Source organism: Neofelis nebulosa, chromosome 6 (genome assembly GCF_028018385.1).
Source record: "Neofelis nebulosa isolate mNeoNeb1 chromosome 6, mNeoNeb1.pri, whole genome shotgun sequence".
Taxonomy (NCBI): Eukaryota; Metazoa; Chordata; class Mammalia; order Carnivora; family Felidae; genus Neofelis; species Neofelis nebulosa.
This window is the reverse complement of record NC_080787.1, coordinates 34,169,368-34,187,202: the sequence shown is the minus strand read 5'-3', so window position 1 is coordinate 34,187,202 and position 17,835 is coordinate 34,169,368. Positions and strand designations below refer to the sequence as shown.

The 17,835-nt window shown below is 56.6% G+C and overlaps 2 protein-coding genes across 7 annotated transcripts; both read left to right on the top strand.

The window, feature by feature from the left end:
* The first annotated feature begins 111 nt into the window (after window positions 1-111).
* ZBTB12 (zinc finger and BTB domain containing 12) lies at window positions 112-2,525 on the top strand. The gene is made up of 2 exons (XM_058733411.1): window positions 112-274; window positions 795-2,525. The coding sequence occupies exon 2, from the start codon at window positions 815-817 to the stop codon at window positions 2,192-2,194; it is 1,380 nt and encodes a 459-aa protein (XP_058589394.1). The 5' UTR covers window positions 112-274; window positions 795-814; the 3' UTR covers window positions 2,195-2,525.
* A 1,849-nt stretch (window positions 2,526-4,374) lies between these two features.
* On the top strand, window positions 4,375-17,718 carry EHMT2 (euchromatic histone lysine methyltransferase 2). 6 transcript variants are annotated; one of them, XM_058733389.1, is made up of 28 exons: window positions 4,375-4,454; window positions 5,101-5,167; window positions 5,266-5,484; window positions 5,582-5,835; window positions 6,668-6,752; window positions 6,848-6,888; window positions 7,007-7,162; window positions 9,218-9,355; window positions 9,472-9,586; window positions 9,757-9,858; window positions 10,083-10,231; window positions 10,327-10,470; window positions 10,550-10,785; window positions 10,865-11,047; window positions 11,165-11,247; window positions 11,581-11,687; window positions 11,789-11,911; window positions 11,997-12,098; window positions 12,868-12,972; window positions 13,088-13,242; window positions 13,326-13,493; window positions 13,938-14,082; window positions 14,423-14,500; window positions 14,753-14,868; window positions 14,978-15,064; window positions 16,479-16,557; window positions 16,698-16,873; window positions 17,215-17,718. In XM_058733389.1, the coding sequence occupies exons 1-28, from the start codon at window positions 4,413-4,415 to the stop codon at window positions 17,393-17,395; spliced, it is 3,636 nt and encodes a 1,211-aa protein (XP_058589372.1). In that variant the 5' UTR covers window positions 4,375-4,412; the 3' UTR covers window positions 17,396-17,718. The 6 variants fall into 6 exon arrangements, with proteins under 6 accessions (XP_058589372.1, XP_058589373.1, XP_058589374.1 ...); XM_058733390.1 differs by lacking the exon at window positions 9,757-9,858; XM_058733386.1 differs by lacking the exon at window positions 4,375-4,454 and having other exon boundaries at window positions 4,643-5,167.
* The last annotated feature ends 117 nt before the right edge of the window (window positions 17,719-17,835 follow it).

Genomic DNA, 17,835 nt, shown 5'->3' with positions numbered 1-17,835 from the left:
TCTGGAAGGGGCGAATCCTGCTCCTTTAATTCCCTCCCCTCTTCCTCCTCCCCGAGTTCTCGCCGACGCCGAGGCGCGCGGGGCCTGGAACACACTGCACGAGCCGCCCCCGCCCCTCCCTCCTTACGCCCACGCGGAGCTGGCCCCGCGCGCGCGCCTCGTGCACCCCCGCGCCTGCGCGCTGCCTAGGCTCTGCCCGTGTTTGGGGGCGCTGCCGACCCTGGGGGGGTGGGGGAGATAGGGGGGGAAAAAACAGCGCGCGGAACCGGGCCAGGTGAGAGGCGCGTGCACTCAGGGTCGTGGGGCTGGGGGGGCGTGCCACGGAGCTCTGAACGTGGGGGGGGCGTGCACGAAGCGTGCAGGCGGCGGGGGGAGGACGTGAAAGGCGCGTGCAAACGTGCAAAGGGGGGGCGGAGGAATGAAGCAGCGGGGAAAGGGGGCGGGGTGAGAAAAGGCTGCAGCCCAGGCCACCCCGGAGCCCAGAGCCCCAGGCCTCTGCTCCAGGTTTCTCCAACCTTCCCCTTGGGCGCGCGGGCTCGCCCCATCCTCGCGGGCGGTCCGGCGAGTGGGGGGGGGGGGGGGGGTGTGGACGCCGCTGCCCCGCCCCCGGGAACCACGCCTCCGTTCTCTCGGAGGGAGAGCGCTTCCCCAGGGACTGGGGAAACTGAGGAAGGGGCCTGAAGACTGGGAGATCTGAAACTGGGATGCTGGGCAAGAATGGGAGCGAGGGGCCTGGAGCCTTGGCTTAGGCGAACCAGAGACCTTTGTCTCTGACCGGTTTCCTTCCCAACCAGGGTTGCCCACCCCCGCCACAATGGCCTCTGGGGTGGAAGTCCTGCGCTTCCAGCTGCCGGGCCACGAGGCCGCTACCCTGCGGAACATGAACCAGCTCCGCGCAGAGGAGCGGTTTTGCGACGTGACCATTGTGGCCGACAGCCTCAAGTTTCGTGGCCACAAGGTCATCCTGGCCGCCTGCTCGCCTTTCCTGCGGGACCAGTTCCTACTGAACCCCAGTTCTGAGCTGCAGGTCTCACTGATGCACAGTGCACGCATCGTGGCCGACCTGCTCCTGTCCTGCTACACGGGCGCTCTGGAATTCGCCGTCAGGGACATCGTCAACTACCTGACGGCTGCCTCTTACCTGCAGATGGAGCACGTGGTGGAGAAATGCAGGAACGCCCTCAGCCAGTTCATTGAGCCCAAAATAGGCCTCAAAGAGGATGGGGTCAGCGATGCCAGCCTTGTGAGCAGTGTCAGTGCCACCAAATCCCTGCTCCCTCCTGCTAGGACCCCAAAGCCAGCCCCCAAGCCCCCACCCCCACCCCCTTTGCCCCCTCCACTCCTAAGGCCTGTGAAACTGGAGTTCCCTCTGGATGAGGATCTGGAGCTGAAGGCTGAGGAAGAAGATGAGGACGAGGACGAGGACGTGTCTGACATCTGCATCGTCAAAGTGGAGTCGGCCTTGGAGGTGGCACACCGGCTCAAACCTCCCGGAGGTTTGGGAGGAGGCCTGAGCATCGGAGGCTCGGTGGGCAGCCACCTTGGGGAGCTGGCCCAGAGCAGCGTGCCCCCCAGCACTGTGGCCCCACCACAGGGTGTAGTGAAAGCCTGCTATAGCCTGTCCGAGGACGCAGAAGGGGAGGGTTTGCTGTTGATCCCTGGAGGCAGAGCCAGCGTGGGGGCCACCTCGGGCCTGGTGGAGGCAGCAGCGGTGGCCATGGCTGCCCGGGGGGCGGGGGGCAGCCTGGGGGCAGGGAGCAGCCGGGGACCCCTGCCCGGGGGCTTTTCCAGTGGAAACCCCCTAAAGAACATCAAGTGCACCAAGTGCCCGGAAGTGTTCCAGGGCGTGGAGAAGCTGGTCTTCCACATGCGGGCGCAGCACTTCATCTTCATGTGCCCACGCTGCGGCAAGCAGTTCAACCACAGCAGCAACCTCAACCGCCACATGAACGTGCACCGCGGCGTCAAGTCGCACTCGTGTGGCATCTGCGGCAAGTGCTTCACACAGAAGTCCACGCTGCACGACCACCTCAACCTACACTCTGGAGCGAGGCCCTATCGCTGCTCCTACTGCGACGTGCGCTTCGCTCACAAGCCTGCCATTAGGCGGCACCTCAAGGAGCAGCATGGCAAGACAACGGCAGAGAACGTGTTGGAGGCCAGTGTGGCAGAGATCAACGTCCTCATCCGCTAGTGGGGCAGGCTTGGGGGCCAGGAGGCGGGGGTCCCTGGGCTGAAGGGAGCTCCCTGGCCCAGGAGAATAGGTAGGGGGGTGGGAGGGTCGGGAACAGGCATGTACGGTGGGGAACCTGAGCGGATATATCCTGAGGGAGGGGCTGAAGATTCCTTGGAGAGAGGACCCCTGCCTTTTCAGAAAAAAAAGAATGGAGAGGGAGAGGGTTCTTTGAGAAGACCAAGAGAATATGGGCTCCCAGAGAAAGATTTTCTTCTCTTAGACATGCATGGATATGTGGAGGGAGGGAAAGGGTCTTATGGAATGAGGAAAAAAAAAAAAAAGACAAAAATGCTTTATTCCTGGTTAAGGATGCCCAGGGAGAGGTTCTGATATATCTTGAGATGGGGGGTGGGGGGGGTGGGAATTGGGAGGGAATTTGGCAGGAGGCAGTTTATGTGCTCCTGCATAGAATAGATCCTTGGGAGAGGGAGTGGTAGGGGGAAAGGATTATTGAATTCCAGAAAAGGAAGTAGGGAGACAGTTCTTGCATGCTGGGGGAATGGGATTATGGGTAAAGACTCACCAAAACTAGGGAGAACCATGTCAGGTGCCAGGTAAGAGAACATGGGGATAAGGGTCCTGGGTAGATATGAAGTGGGGGACAATAGCAAGAAGGATGAACAGTGGTGGGGGTGGGGGGTAGGGCACTTAGATGAAAGGATACATGGAGGTCTGTTTGGGGAGGGAGGGAGAGGAGTAGAGACTTATACAGTATTTTTTAAGAAAACAAAACGTATTTTTTAGGATTTTTTCTGGAGTTTGGGGTTTTAGTTTTTCTGCTTTTGTTTTCCACAAAATAAAAAATAATAAAAAAAAACACTTTATTTTTTCTTTATACTCTGTCTGGCAACTGCATGTGTATGACTATCCCACCCTAGACAGCTTCCCTCTCATGCCATTTGCTCTACACTCCGCACAACTCCTGTAGGCCTCATGCGTGAAGGAGACTTGAGACGAGAAGGAGATTGTGCAAGTGGGCTTCTCTGGCTGGGGACCCTCCAAATTCTACAACCTCAGCACCTGGCAGATATCTCACACTTATGTTTCATAATTAGCAGTGGTGATAACACACTATCTCCCCCTCTATTGGAAGAGTTTCGTATCTGCGCTATGGAAGAGCTATATGTGTGATCATTGTGTCCGCCAAAACTTTAAGCAGGAGCCAATGTTTGGACATTTATGATCTGAGGAAGGGTTCATGTCCTCGGGAAAGCTAAATAAAATAAAACAAAAAATAGTTCAGGTTAGGGTATGGGGAAGACTACAATTCCCACAAAGCTCTGGAATAGTTCTTAAGCAAAGAGAACTACAGTTCCCAGAAGGCCTTGAATTGGCCTCAGGTGCTCAATACCCCAACCACCTGCTTCTATCAAATACTGCGTGTGAAATCACACAGGTTTTTTTTCCAGGCTTTGACCAGAATGTAATACGTAAAGGGATGGTAGCCTAAATAATGCTACCAAGGTTATATATTGGTGTAACATCATTCATACTGTTAGCTGGGCTGTGACCCACGCAGTGCCTATGTATATAAGGTGTTTGGCAAAAAAAAAGTTACTCAGTAGTATCACCAGGCAGCAACGACTCTCAGGCCTCTTGGGTCTTACCCAGATCGCTAGTGCACATGGTGGAGTAACATGTATGGCATAAACAGAAGAGACGTTTAGCCCCCGGTTTTCAAAAGGGGACGCTGCTCCAGGAGACATGAAGCAGTTGAGAGTAAAGGTGTCCGCGCGTCCCCACTGCCCCCTCCTTGCTCGTTAGGGAAGCAAGGCCAAAACCGAGCCCGACCCTTCTATCTGGTGACCCACAAACTAGAAAGCATCCAGAGGCGGGAGAAGCATACGCGGGCCAGATTGGAAAGACAGCCGCAGCCGAGAGCTGGGAGGGTCAGACATTCCTTTCGTTACCTAAAACCAGGCGGGGGATGGAGAAGCCACACCTGGACCCAGGCGTGCCTCACCTTCGGCTCCCCGCTGAGCTGACACCAGGAATGGCAGGAATTCTCCCCTGCAGTCCCAGCTTAGGACAGCCACTGCCATTTCCGAGGCTGCTCTCGGGGGAAAATGGCCAGAAGGCGCGTAGTGGCTCCTTTAAGGCTCCTCCTAGTCCTCCCTCCCCCGCCCACGTGACCCGGGGCGGCCGCGCGCCGGCTCAGCCCCCCGCGCAAGCGGCGATGGCGGCGGCGGCGGGAGCTGCAGCGGCGGCGGCCGCCGAGGTGCGGAAGGGGAGGGGGAGAGGCGGGTGCATGCCCGCGCGCGCGCCCGGGGGAAGCGCGCGCCCGTGCAATGCTCCGGGGGTGCAACGGGGCCGGGGGGCCCGGACGGGACCTACAGCAATCCGGAGGGCCAGCACCGGGGGCGGATGAGGGGACCAGGGGGTGGGAGGTGGGGGGAGTGGGCACGGAGGCGCGCGTGCAGCCGCCGGCTGCCCCCGAGTGGGCGGTGGGCGCCGGGGCCCCAGGAGCACGCGCGAGGGGCACGAGGGGCCGTCCACCGGGCTGGGGGGCAGCGGGCGCTGGAGGGGTTGGTGCCCGGGGTCCCCGCGGCCTGGGGGACAAAGGGGGAGCGGCGCGTGCAGCCGGGAGGAGGGGGCGGGGCCGGGGCGCGGAGGCCCCGCCCCCTCCCCCTCCTCTCTTCTCGGCCCCAGAGATGCGGGGTCTACCGAGAGGGAGGGGGTTGATGCGAGCCCGGGGGAGGGGTCGTGCGGCCCCCCCGGGCAGCCGAGGCCGCGGAAGGGGGGGGCCCCATAGAGGAAGAGGTAGGCCCCGGAGCCTACTCTCTCTTCCCAGAGCCCAGGCGTCCTGGGCTCCCCAACTTCCCACAGGGCTGACCAGCCCTCCTCTACCTTGTGTCCCCTGCCAGGGGGAGGCCCCTGCTGAGATGGGGGCGCTGGTGCTGGAGAAGGAGCCTAGAGGAGCCACTGAAAGAGGTGAGTACAGCAGAAAAACGGGCCCTGTTGGACCTTCACCTCCCCCAACACAGGATTCCCTGAGAGCTTAGCCCCAAACTTTTTCTTTTCCCTTACAGTTCATGGCTCTTTGGGGGACACCCCTCGTAGTGAGGAGACCCTACCCAAGGCCAGTCCCGACTCCCTGGAGCCTGCTGGCCCCTCATCCCCAGCCTCTGTCACGGTCACCGTGGGTGATGAGGGGGCTGACACCCCTGTAGGAGCCACACCACTCATTGGGGATGAACCTGAGAATCTCGAGGGAGATGGGGACCTCCATGGGGGCCGCATCCTGCTGGGTGAGAGGCTGGGGAGTCTTGGGGTGGGGGGTGAAGTGGGGTATCCTCTGACTACTTTTCCTCTTATCTTGCCTTTGCCTGTCTGTCTGTTTTCCAGGCCATGCCACAAAGTCATTCCCCTCTTCCCCCAGCAAGGGGGGTGCCTGTCCCAGCCGGGCCAAGATGTCAATGACAGGGGCTGGAAAATCACCCCCATCGGTCCAGAGTTTAGCTATGAGGCTGCTGAGTATGCCGGGAGCCCAGGGGGCGGCAGCAGCAGGGCCTGAACCCCCTCCGGCCACACCCAGCCCAGAGGGGCAGCCCAAGGTCCACCGAGCCAGAAAAACTATGTCCAAACCAGGAAATGGGCAGGTGAGGATTGAGGGGGAGAGTTGGAGTGGGGAGACAGGAGTAATCCACTGTAAACCCCTTGTGGACTTTCTTTACACTTTTTTTTTTTTTTTTTTACACTTTATTCAGACCTTTTCTAATCTATTCCCAGTTTCACATATTTACCTAGGGGCTACAGTGTGTCAGATTCTGGGCTGGGGGTTAATCTGAACAAACAGACAAGTTTCTGTGTTCCTGGAGTTTACATTCTTGGGGAGAGGGAAGTAGATAAGACAAAGGTTAGAGAGTTAATTGTGTAGCTACTTTTATAATTATTCTTATGATAATGACTAAAGAAACTTCAGATCACTCTTTCTTTCTACCTCAAAGCAAGCCCCAAGGGAACTTTTTCCTCCCTTTGACACTGTCCCTGCTCCCTTTTTTAAAGGTTCTAAGGGTTTTACTATGAATCCCTAAGGGGTAGGAGGTGAGGGAAAGGACCAAAGCCCCAGAATTTCAGAAGCTTTATGACAATATTTTTAGGGCTCTTGGTATGATTTTGTTTTGGGTATGGTTTAGGTAGCTTTAGGCAAAGCATGAACCTTTGTTTTCTCATCTGTAAAATGGGCAAAAAAAGGGCCTGCTTCTGCGATCTTGAAGAGATAAGTGTTAGGTGTGGGATGTGCTTAACATACTACTGGGGATACAGCAGTTCTTGTGATTGCCACATTCTGGTTCACTGGAGCTTCAAATGGCGTTTTTGAGGGTGTGGCTCAACTACCCTCCACCTCACCCAGGGCTGCAGGCTAATCCAGGCCCCCAGGCCCAACCAGAGATACTCCCGACCCTAAGTGTGCTCCCTCTCGGCCCCCAGCCCCCAGTCCCTGAGAAGCGGCCCCCTGAAGTGCAGCATTTCCGCATGAGTGATGACGTGCACTCCTTGGGGAAGATGACCTCAGGTCAGTCCCACCTCCCACCCAACCTGCTGCTGGATGAGACCTCAGGGTCCTGAGGGTTAAGGACAGGCCTTACTCCTTTCTCTCTCTCCTTCTAGATGTGGCCAAAAGGAGGAAGCTGAACTCCAGTGGTGGCCTGGTGAGCCTGGAGAGGCAGAAAACAAGGCCTCTCCACCTAGGGGGCCTCATCCTGCCCTCAAGGGAAATGGGCTGGGGGGGAAGTACCAGCAGCTTCCATTTTTCTGATCTTTTCCTAGTCGGAGGAGTTGGGTTCTGCCCGGGGTTCAGGAGAAGTGACCATGGAGAAAGGGGACCCAGGGTCCCTAGAGGAGTGGGAGACAGTGGTGGGGGACGACTTCAGCCTCTACTACGACTCCTACTCTGTGGATGAGCGTGTGGACTCTGACAGCAAGGTGAGAAGGAGCTAGCCTACCTCCCTGCCAGCACGTACCTTGTTCAAGGCTCAATCGCCAGTCTTTCATTCCCTGCCTTGTCTCTTTCCTTTTTACCTTGTGAACACCCCCTAATTCAGGGTCCCATACGGTCCGTAACTTCCAGTGCATGCTCCACCCCAGTCCCTCCCCTTGCTCCTCTCCATGGTGGCAACCACCATCCTGGACTTGGGGTTTAGCATTCCATTTTGTTGTTTGCTTGCTTGTTTATTCTTTTGCTCTTGGTTTGGTTTTATCTCCTACAAGTGCCTGTGCAGTATAATGCTGTCTTACCTGTTGTGCTTTTTTTTTTTTTTTTAACATTTTTTCACGGAAAACTTCAAATAACATACAAAAGAGCAAAGGGTGAGCCCTCATGAAGCCTCACCTGGCTCCAGCAATTTTCAGTACACAGCCGCTCTTGACTCCTCTCTTCCTCCCCTAGCACACCCACCTCCCTGACTGCTTTAAAGTAGCCATCATATCGTTTTATCTGGAAATGTTTTCATATGTATCTCTAAACATCAGGCCTCTTCCTGTTTTTTATTTTTATTTTTTAGTGTTTTTATTTATTTTTGAGAGAGAAAGAAACAGAGTGTGAGCCGGGAAGGGGCAGAGAGAGAAGCAGGGTCCAGGCTTTGAGCTGTCAGCACAGAGCCCGTCGCAGAGCTCAAACTCATGAACTGCAAGACCCTGGCCTGAGCTGAAGTCAGATACTTAACTGACTGAGCCACCCAGGCGCCCTCTTCCTGTTTTTTAATATCACTGCTTAACTGTTTTCACAACCTAGAAAATGTAGCCATCACCTTGCTATGAGTGTTCATGTGTTCTCAGTTGTTTCATAGATGGGTTTTTGTTTGTCCAGATTCAAATGAGCTCCATACATTGGTTTGATTGACATTTGCCTTAGGCCTCTCTTGATGTAAAGGTAGGTTTACCTGTCTTTGAAAAAGAAGGGTTTTTTTTTTTGCCATTTATTTGTTGAAGAAGCCAGGTTGGTTGTCCTACAGAATTTCTCGTTTAAAATTAGTTGACTGGGTGGCGACTGACATGTTCTTTTTTCTTATTTTTAAATGTTTATTTATTTTAGAGAGAGGGAGACAGAGGTTCCAGAGCAGGCTCTGCACTGACAGCAGATAGCCCAATGCAGGGCTTGAACTCACGAACTGTGAGATCTTGAGCCAAAGTAGGATGCTTAACCGACTAAGTCATTCAGGCGCCCCCTTAATATTTTTTATAAACTAGTTCTAAAAGCATAATCAGCTTTGGGTGTGTTTTTGTTTTTAATGGTGAGAAGATTTGATAGCTGGTATGCATGCTTCCTCTTGCATCGCATAAGCGGGCATGGGACGTCTTGTCTTTTTGTTAGTGGTATTTAAGATTGATAGTAGATTTCTGTGACGTCAACCTTCTCCTTATTACAAAGTTCTTCATTAGCTTTTCATCTGGTATTTTTAGCAACCTCTGGTAGTCCTATCTACATACGAATTTCATAAAAAGCATAAAACATGTGCTTGTTTTCTGGAACTTTTTTTTTTTTTGCTTAATATGTCATCAAGATTCACACACATCATTGTGAGTGAGGTGCCTTCCTTTTCACAGCTGTCTAACATCCCACACCCTTTGTTTCCTCTCCTGTCCATTCACCTCCTCCAGGGAGCCATCCTGGGACAGTAGTAATAGTTCTTTAAAAATTTTTTTTTTTAATGTTTATTTTTGAGAGAGAGACAGACAGAGTACGAGCCGGGGAGGGGCAGAGAGAGGGAGACACAGAATTCGAAGCAGGCTCCAGGCTCTGAGCTGTCAGCATAGGGCCCGACGCAGGGCTCAAACTCAAGAACTGTGAGATCACGACCTAAGCCAAAGTTGGACGCTTAACTGACTGACCCACCCGGGCACCCCAGTAGTAATAGTTCTTTATTTATCCTGCTTCATTGAGTCTTGGGGGTTGGATGTGTCCTGCCCTGCTTGTTTCTCAAGAGAGGGCTGTGGACTGAGGGTTGCTGTTTCCCCAGCCCTGCCTTGCTTCTCTCCCAGTCTGAGGTTGAAGCTTTGGCTGAACAACTAAGTGAGGAAGAGGAGGAAGAGGAGGAGGAGGAAGAAGAGGAAGAGGAGGAAGAAGAAGAAGAGGAAGAAGAAGAGGAAGATGAGGAGTCTGGCAATCAGTCTGACAGGGTAAGAGCTGGAGGCTGGCATCCTGAGGAGTGGGGGCTGAGGGGCTGGAGGTCTGAGTCCCCAGAGCAGGGGTAGTGGGCTGGGGGCTAGGCTCTCTAATTCTTCCTCCATCCCAGAGTGGTTCCAGTGGCCGGCGCAAAGCCAAGAAGAAGTGGCGGAAGGACAGCCCATGGGTGAAGCCATCCCGGAAACGGCGGAAGCGCGAGCCTCCACGGGCCAAGGAGCCACGAGGTGAGGAGGCTCCTCTGCTTTTGGGTCCCCTCCTCCAGCCCCCCTGCCAGCCCCCAGAGAGCGTGCATGAACACACGCTCATGCATGTGCTCATGCACATACACCCGCATGTACCCACGCGTCCAGGCACCTGTGAGCTCGCACTCTCACTCTCTCTGTCTCTGTGTCAGGAGTGAATGGTGTGGGCTCCTCAGGCCCCAGTGAGTACATGGAGGTCCCTCTGGGGTCCCTGGAGCTGCCCAGCGAGGGGACCCTCTCCCCCAACCACGCTGGTAATTGCCAATTGCTGGGATGGAGAGCCACTAGGGGGCACCCTCTGGGCTGGAGGGAATGGGGAGGAGGGGGACCCCACCGGAGCTGAGGTGTCTGTCCATGGCCAGGCTTTGGGAGTTCTAGAGCTTGGAGGGAAAGGCAGGGCGGGGGTGCGAGGCCCTACCAGTGGTCCCTGTGGGTGATGGGTATGGCCTCCCTCAGCTCCCTTTTCCCTCCGTCCAAGGGGTATCCAATGACACGTCTTCACTGGAGACAGAGCGGGGGTTTGAGGAGCTGCCCCTCTGCAGCTGCCGCATGGAGGCACCCAAGATTGACCGCATCAGCGAGAGAGCTGGGCACAAGTGCATGGCCACAGAGAGTGTGGATGGAGAGGTGGGCCCTGTGAGCTGGGAAGAGCCGGTGGGTCGGAGGGGATCCAGCCCCGGGCTCTAGCCTCACCCTCTTCCTACCCGTTCACGCTGCCACAGCTGTCAGGCTGCAATGCCGCAATCCTCAAGCGGGAGACCATGAGGCCGTCAAGCCGCGTGGCACTAATGGTGCTCTGTGAGACCCACCGTGCCCGCATGGTCAAACACCACTGCTGCCCAGGCTGTGGCTACTTCTGTACGGCGGTGAGTGACCGGTGGGGCAGACAGGCAGCATGCCCCACAGGGGAGGGGTCTTCTAGATCCTGACCACATTATTTTCCAGGGCACCTTCCTGGAGTGCCACCCCGACTTCCGTGTGGCCCACCGCTTCCACAAGGCCTGTGTGTCCCAGCTGAACGGCATGGTCTTCTGTCCCCACTGTGGGGAGGATGCATCTGAGGCCCAGGAGGTGACCATCCCCCGGGGGGATGGGGTGACCCCACCAGCTGGCACCGCAGCCCCTGCCCCCCCACCCCTGGCTCAGGATGCCCCTGGGAGAGCAGACACTTCCCAGCCCAGGTACTGGCCTCCCCCTTCCCGACTGTCTGTTCCCTGCCCTGGCCCCGTTGCTTGTAGACATCAGCACCTTCTCCCACAGTGCCCGGATGCGAGGGCATGGGGAGCCCCGGCGCCCACCCTGTGACCCTCTGGCTGACACCATCGACAGCTCAGGGCCCTCCCTGACTCTTCCCAATGGGGGCTGCCTCTCAGCCGTGGGGCTGCCACCTGGGCCAGGCCGAGAGGCCCTGGAGAAGGCCCTGGTCATCCAGGAATCGGAGAGGTGAATGAGGGGTTGCTCTCGGGCTGGGCAGCCAGGGCTGGGGCTGAAAGGTGGATCTGCAGGTTTTGAGGTTGATGCTCCTTCTGAGGAGCCTACACCTCTCCCTCGCCATGACAGGAGGAAGAAACTCCGCTTCCACCCCCGGCAGTTGTACCTGTCGGTGAAGCAAGGGGAGCTGCAGAAGGTGATCCTGATGCTGTGTGAGTATTCCACTTACTCATTTGTTCTGCAGACCTTGAGTGAACACTGGATATGTACCAGACACTGGGCTCAGGGCCAGGAGCGCAGCAACGGAGGCCATTGTCCTTGCCCTGAAATACTTAGTGTTAGTGTGGCAGGGGAGACAGACACACAGATAACCCATCATTTGTGCCTTCCCAGTGGATGTTCAGAGGAGTTAACAACATTGCTCAGGAGGGGCCCCTGACATGGGTTAGGGCCCTAAGAAGCCTTCCTGGAAGAGGTCCCACTTGCCCCCTAACTCGCTCACCACTTGTCCCTCCCTCTTCTGGTGTGGCGGGCTCTCCCCACAGTGGACAACCTGGACCCCAACTTCCAGAGCGATCAGCAGAGCAAGCGCACGCCCCTGCACGCGGCCGCCCAGAAGGGCTCCGTGGAGATCTGCCACGTGCTGCTGCAGGTCAGCATGGGCCCAGCCCTCTGCCTCATTTGCCAGGCCCCCAGATGCCCTCCCTTCCCCAGCCCTTCTGAGGTGCCAGCCCCCATGCCCCCTCCTTGCAGGCAGGAGCCAACATCAATGCAGTGGACAAGCAGCAGCGCACCCCGCTGATGGAGGCTGTGGTGAACAACCACCTGGAGGTAGCACGCTACATGGTGCAGCGTGGCGGCTGTGTCTACAGCAAGGTGTGGTGACCGGGCCAGCCGGGGCCTAGGTTTGAGATGGGTTTGAGATGCCAGCGGGGGACTCATCTGCCCACGTCTTCCTCAGGAGGAGGATGGCTCCACCTGCCTCCACCATGCAGCCAAAATTGGGAACTTGGAGATGGTCAGCCTGCTGCTCAGCACAGGACAGGTGGACGTCAACGCCCAGGTCAGCGGCCTGGCTGCCTGCCCAGCCCACTTCGTCTGGGTCCTTGGCTCAGCTTCGGGCTTTGGGCCCCCTTTAGACCTCAGCTGACCTCCGACCCTTTCCGTGATCTCGCCTTGCTCTAGCGTGTCCCTGTCTCTTTTCTCCCTCCTCATTTGTGTTTTTTTCTTTACCTTTCTCCTGTTTGCTTTTTCTGTCAGTTTTCAGAATGATGAGTTGCTGCCTTAATCTCTGGAAGTGTGCAATGATACTCTTTATCACCTCTCACTTTGTCATATGTTGGGTGTGTTTTAGCCTATTGATCTTTGAATTGTTCCATTCTTTGTCCAGGAGGAGCCCCTTGAACTAGGCTTCTGGAGTTTTTGTTAGTACCCAACCGCTTTTAAGTGCATCTTTTAGTACAAAGAGATTTTTTAGAGACTGCAGTCTGTGTCCTTAGCAGCAGTTATTGCTGTTGGATCACTGTGTTCTAGGACTTTTGAGTGGAAAGACCTAGGAAGTATGTGTCTTTTAGAATGAGAAAAATTATTCCATAACTCTGAGCAATAGACACTATTAGTCCCATTTTACAGATCGGGAACCTGAGACCCCAGAGACTTACCTGGAGTCTCAAAGCATGTGAGTGATGGAGCTGAGACTCACACTCAGAGTCTAGCCCCAGAGCCTGTGCTCTTGACCACATGCTCCTTTGGGAAGCAGGGCCAGCTGCTGGGCGTGCCCGGGGCAGGGGAAGGGGGACCCCTCACCCTCTTCCCTCTCTCCCCACCCACAGGACAGTGGGGGATGGACGCCCATTATCTGGGCTGCGGAGCACAAGCACATTGAGGTGATCCGCATGCTGCTGACACGGGGCGCCGATGTCACCCTCACAGACAACGTGAGAGTTTGTTGGGGGTAATGGAGGTGGGGACTGTCCTGGCCCCCTGAGCAAGGACGAGGCTGGGTTCAAGGGCTCACTGCTTGGACCCACCCTTCCCCTCCCACGTCCACAGGAGGAAAACATCTGCCTGCACTGGGCCTCCTTCACTGGCAGTGCTGCCATTGCCGAGGTCCTCCTCAATGCACGCTGCGACCTCCACGCTGTCAACTACCACGGTGACACGCCCCTGCACATCGCAGCGCGGGAGAGCTACCACGACTGTGTGCTGTGAGCCCCAGCCCACCCCACGCCCTGACACCCCAGCGCCTTCACGCAGCCCCAGACCCCACAGGCTTCCTGTCCCCTCCCAGGCTGTTCCTGTCACGCGGGGCGAACCCTGAGCTGCGGAATAAGGAGGGGGACACAGCATGGGACCTGACTCCTGAGCGCTCCGACGTGTGGTTTGCGCTGCAGCTCAACCGCAAGCTTCGTCTTGGAGTGGGGAATCGGGCCATCCGCACCGAGAAGATCATCTGCCGGTGAGCCCGGGCCCTCTGCACCCAGGACAGCCTTCTGCCCTCTCCCCCAGCCCTGCTAAACCTCCAGAACATCCCTCAGACCCTCCCCAGGCTCCACTGAATCACCAGAACCAACCCCCAGCTAGGATACCAGATACAGTAAACAGAAATAGAGTTAAATTGGAATTTCATTCGAGCAGCGCGTACTTTTTTAGCGTTAAGAGCATCCCACACAGTATTTGGAATGTATCCATAGTAAAAAATTACGTCTTACTTATCCAAAATCCAATTTTCATTGGGTGTCCTGCAGTTTATTTGACGACCTTACCTCCCATGCCCCGATGAACCCCCAGAATCATGCCCTTACCTCCCACAGCCCCAGGAACCTCCTAGGCCTCTCCTTGTACCTAGTGGACCCCCTGACCCCATCCTGTAGCACCCCCAGCCCCATCTCCCTTCCATCAGGGATGTGGCTCGGGGTTATGAGAACGTGCCTATTCCCTGCGTCAACGGTGTGGACGGGGAGCCCTGCCCGGAGGATTACAAGTACATCTCAGAGAACTGTGAGACGTCCACCATGAACATCGACCGCAACATCACCCACCTGCAAGTGAGCAGGGGACCTCCTGGAGGGACACACAAGCTGTGGGCCGACAAGGCACCTGGCCGGTGGAGTGGGGCTGAAAGGGACCTCTGGCGTGGGCTTGCATGCATCTGGGAAAGGGGTCCTTTTTCTGGGACACGTGAAGGTATCATATGGGCTCCTGGTAGCCCTGGGGACACCCCAATCAGCAATACCTTGATTGTTCCTCGCCCCGGGAGCATCACCACCTGCTGTACTAATATAACCACCTCGGGAAAGGACAGCAGTTGGGGGGCAGAGAGCGCCGGTTGCTGAGGGGACAAGGCCACTTCTGAGGGCTGAGCTGATCCCCTGCCTCCCGCCCTAGCACTGCACATGTGTGGACGACTGTTCCAGTTCCAACTGCCTATGTGGCCAGCTCAGCATTCGCTGCTGGTATGACAAGGTATGTGCCCTCACCCTGGGCTTCCAGGGGCGTGCCAGGATAGAGGTGAGCCTGTGCCCAACTACATGCAAATCAAGGGCATGGTGGCGTGGTTCCTGTTCTCTGCTCCCAGCATGTGGCCTCCCCCAGCCCGTTCTCCCTGTGTGTGGCACTGGGATCCATGGTGGGTTTTTCTGTGGAGTCCTGGGGGTCCTTGGCAGCCGAGGTGGGCGCCATACAGAAACCACTTGTCCTCCCCTCCTTCGACCCCAGGATGGACGGCTGCTCCAGGAATTTAACAAGATCGAGCCCCCACTGATTTTCGAGTGTAACCAGGCGTGTTCCTGCTGGAGAAACTGCAAGAACCGGGTGGTGCAGAGTGGTATCAAGTGAGGCCCACCCCTGCAGCCCACCCTCACCCCCACCTCACTCCCATGTCCCCTCCGGTGGGGGTTTCTGGGTTCCTCCGCCTAATGTCACCCCCTTTCCTGCCCCCAGAGTGCGACTGCAGCTCTACCGAACAGCCAAGATGGGCTGGGGGGTCCGAGCCTTGCAGACCATCCCCCAGGGAACCTTCATCTGCGAGTGAGTAGGGGTGGAAGGGTGCACAGCCGTAGTTGACTCCCAAGCCTCCATCTGCTCTCCTCCCTGATGGGTCCCTCCCCTTCCCACTGCCCGTCTCTGGCCAGATTGTACCTGCTCCCAGCCTGCTCAGACCTCAGAACCTTCTGTCACCACTACCACATCTTCCCTCCCCTGCCTTTCCAAGCTGGGAGACAGACAGACGTGCATTGAGCCTCTGTCACTGGGTATCCTGGGCCAAGTTCTTAACTTCCTGGAGCCTCATTTTGCTCGTCTGCAAAATGGAGGTGATAAAGTTACCTTTCTGTCTAAGTCACCAGGGCCTCACTTCTCTCCAGCAATTCTTTCTTTTCTCAGCATCTGTAACCCTCCTGCCCCCTGGCTCCTACTCCATGGCCTGCAGACTTAATCTAGGCCTCCTTTGGCCCCACTTGCCTCTTTACAGGACCATCCATTTTCTCTTTATTGGGTCATCTCTCAACTTTGTTCAAATGGCCCCTTCCTCCTGAGCCTCAGTTTCCCCACCATCCACTCACTACTCATCCCTGCCGGAATCTGCCTTTGCCCTTGCCCTTCTGCTGATACCACCTCTCGACAGCCCGCCCGTCACCCCGTATCTTGATCTTCCTTCTCCCAGCGTCTGCTACTCTCCCTTGCTGTGGCTCCCATGACGCTGTCCTACCTCTGACCCATCCATCCTCCCTTTTCACCAACTTCTCTTCCTCCACTTTCTAAATGTGGGTGTCCTTGTGTCCAGCTCCTTCCTAGAGTTCCTCACAGCCCCTGTGGCTCTGTCCCTTCCTGCAGCCCCAACCTCTCCTGTCCTACTGCCTGGCATCGCCACCACCTGCTGTGTGATTCCTAGTCCAGAAACCTCCCAGTGACTAAACCTGCGTGGATTTCCCCGCCCAAACTACCTGCCTATAGATACTGATCCCTGTAACCACAGGCGCTTGGTGTCTCCCTACTCGCTGATTCTTCCTCTGGTGCAGCTCAGGCCCTTCCCTTTACCTTCCCCACCACTGCATCTCCAGCTCATCCCCAGCCCACCGGCCCCAACTTCCCCCACATTTGCTGGTCCTGCCCGTTGTTCCAGCTGTCCGGTGGAGACCCCAGCTGGCAAGAGTATGCCCAGTGTTGTTCCCTCTGTTGTGTCCTCTGTTCCTCCTTTTCATTCTCATTCCAGAGGGGAGCCACCCACCTCCTCCCCCACTCCCAAGATGTCTGCTGTCCTCCATGCCCACTCTGCCTTGGCTGCCTACCTCAGCCATCTAGGTCTGTGGGATTCATAGACACAGACGGGGCAGCTGACAACTTGTGAAAGAGGGTTCCATGGGGTTCTGAGGAGAGACAGGGCTTGGAGCGAGCTCCCGATAACCCCTGTTCACCTTCAGAACCACCACTTCCTGCCCAACAGGTACGTTGGGGAGCTGATCTCCGATGCTGAGGCTGATGTAAGAGAGGATGATTCTTATCTCTTCGACCTAGACAACAAAGTAAGCAGGAGACCCCTCTGTACCTTGCTCCCAGCTGCTGATGGAAAGCTGGGGAGGAGGGACTGGATGGTCTGTGGGTGGGGAGGTTGGCCAGGCAAGCAGGGTAGTAGTAGATGTGAAGAGTGACGCCTTCCCCTCAGGACGGAGAGGTGTACTGCATTGATGCCCGTTACTATGGCAACATCAGCCGCTTCATCAACCACCTGTGTGACCCCAACATCATCCCTGTCCGTGTCTTCATGCTGCACCAGGACCTCCGGTTTCCACGCATTGCCTTCTTCAGTTCCCGAGACATCCGGACTGGGGAGGAGCTGGGGTGAGGTGTCTCTGGTGTGTGCCAGGGGTGTGGGAGATGCAGTAAGCTTGGGACCAGAAGCTGAAGACTGGAGAGTGCCTGGTTTCCAGGCATGGATAGAGCAGAACCTCTCTGATGTCTGTGTAGATGGAGTCCTGAGCCTCCCAGATTGATTCAGTAGATTTGGGATGGGGCCCAAGATTCTTCTGCATGTCTAATGAGTCACAGGCAGTGCCAGTGCTGCAGGTCCGTGAAACAGAAAAGGGCTTGGAGTCCATCTGGAGAAGATGGGGGTGGGTGCTTTGGGGTAGGCCTGGGCAGCTGGGTTTGGATCCCATAGCCTCCTCCTGCTCCTCTGACAGGTTTGACTATGGTGACCGCTTCTGGGACATCAAAAGCAAATACTTCACCTGTCAGTGTGGCTCTGAGAAGTGCAAGCACTCAGCTGAGGCCATTGCCCTGGAACAGAGCCGCCTGGCCCGCCTGGACCCCCACCCCGAGCTGTTGCCTGAGCTCGGCTCCCTGCCCCCAGTCAATCCCTGAACGCGGACCACACATGTCCCCCACCCCTGGATGGCCACCAGCTCAGCAGCCCCCTCTGCCACTTGCTGCTCACAGCCCACACCTGGGGGTGCTGCCTTCTTCTGTCCCTTACCCCTTCACACATTCCTCGGCCAGAGACCCCCAGCCAGGCCCTGGAGGTCTGACAGCCCCTCTCTCCCAGAGCTGGTTCTTCCCTGGGAGGGTGACTTCAGGGCTGGCCGCTCCCTGTCCCCCATCCTCAGCTGAAGTTTGATGAATTGAAATTGGGCCTCTATGCCAGCTGGTTTCCTTTGTTCTCAATAAATACTGGGTTTGGTAATAAACTGTCTTGGTGATTGTTTGAGGGGCCAGAGGGGGTTGGTCAGGGAGGAAGCACACATAGCCAGAGGGAATGTGGGCCCAAGGGACTGAGCAGGATGGACTGGTGTGGACAGCCGCCC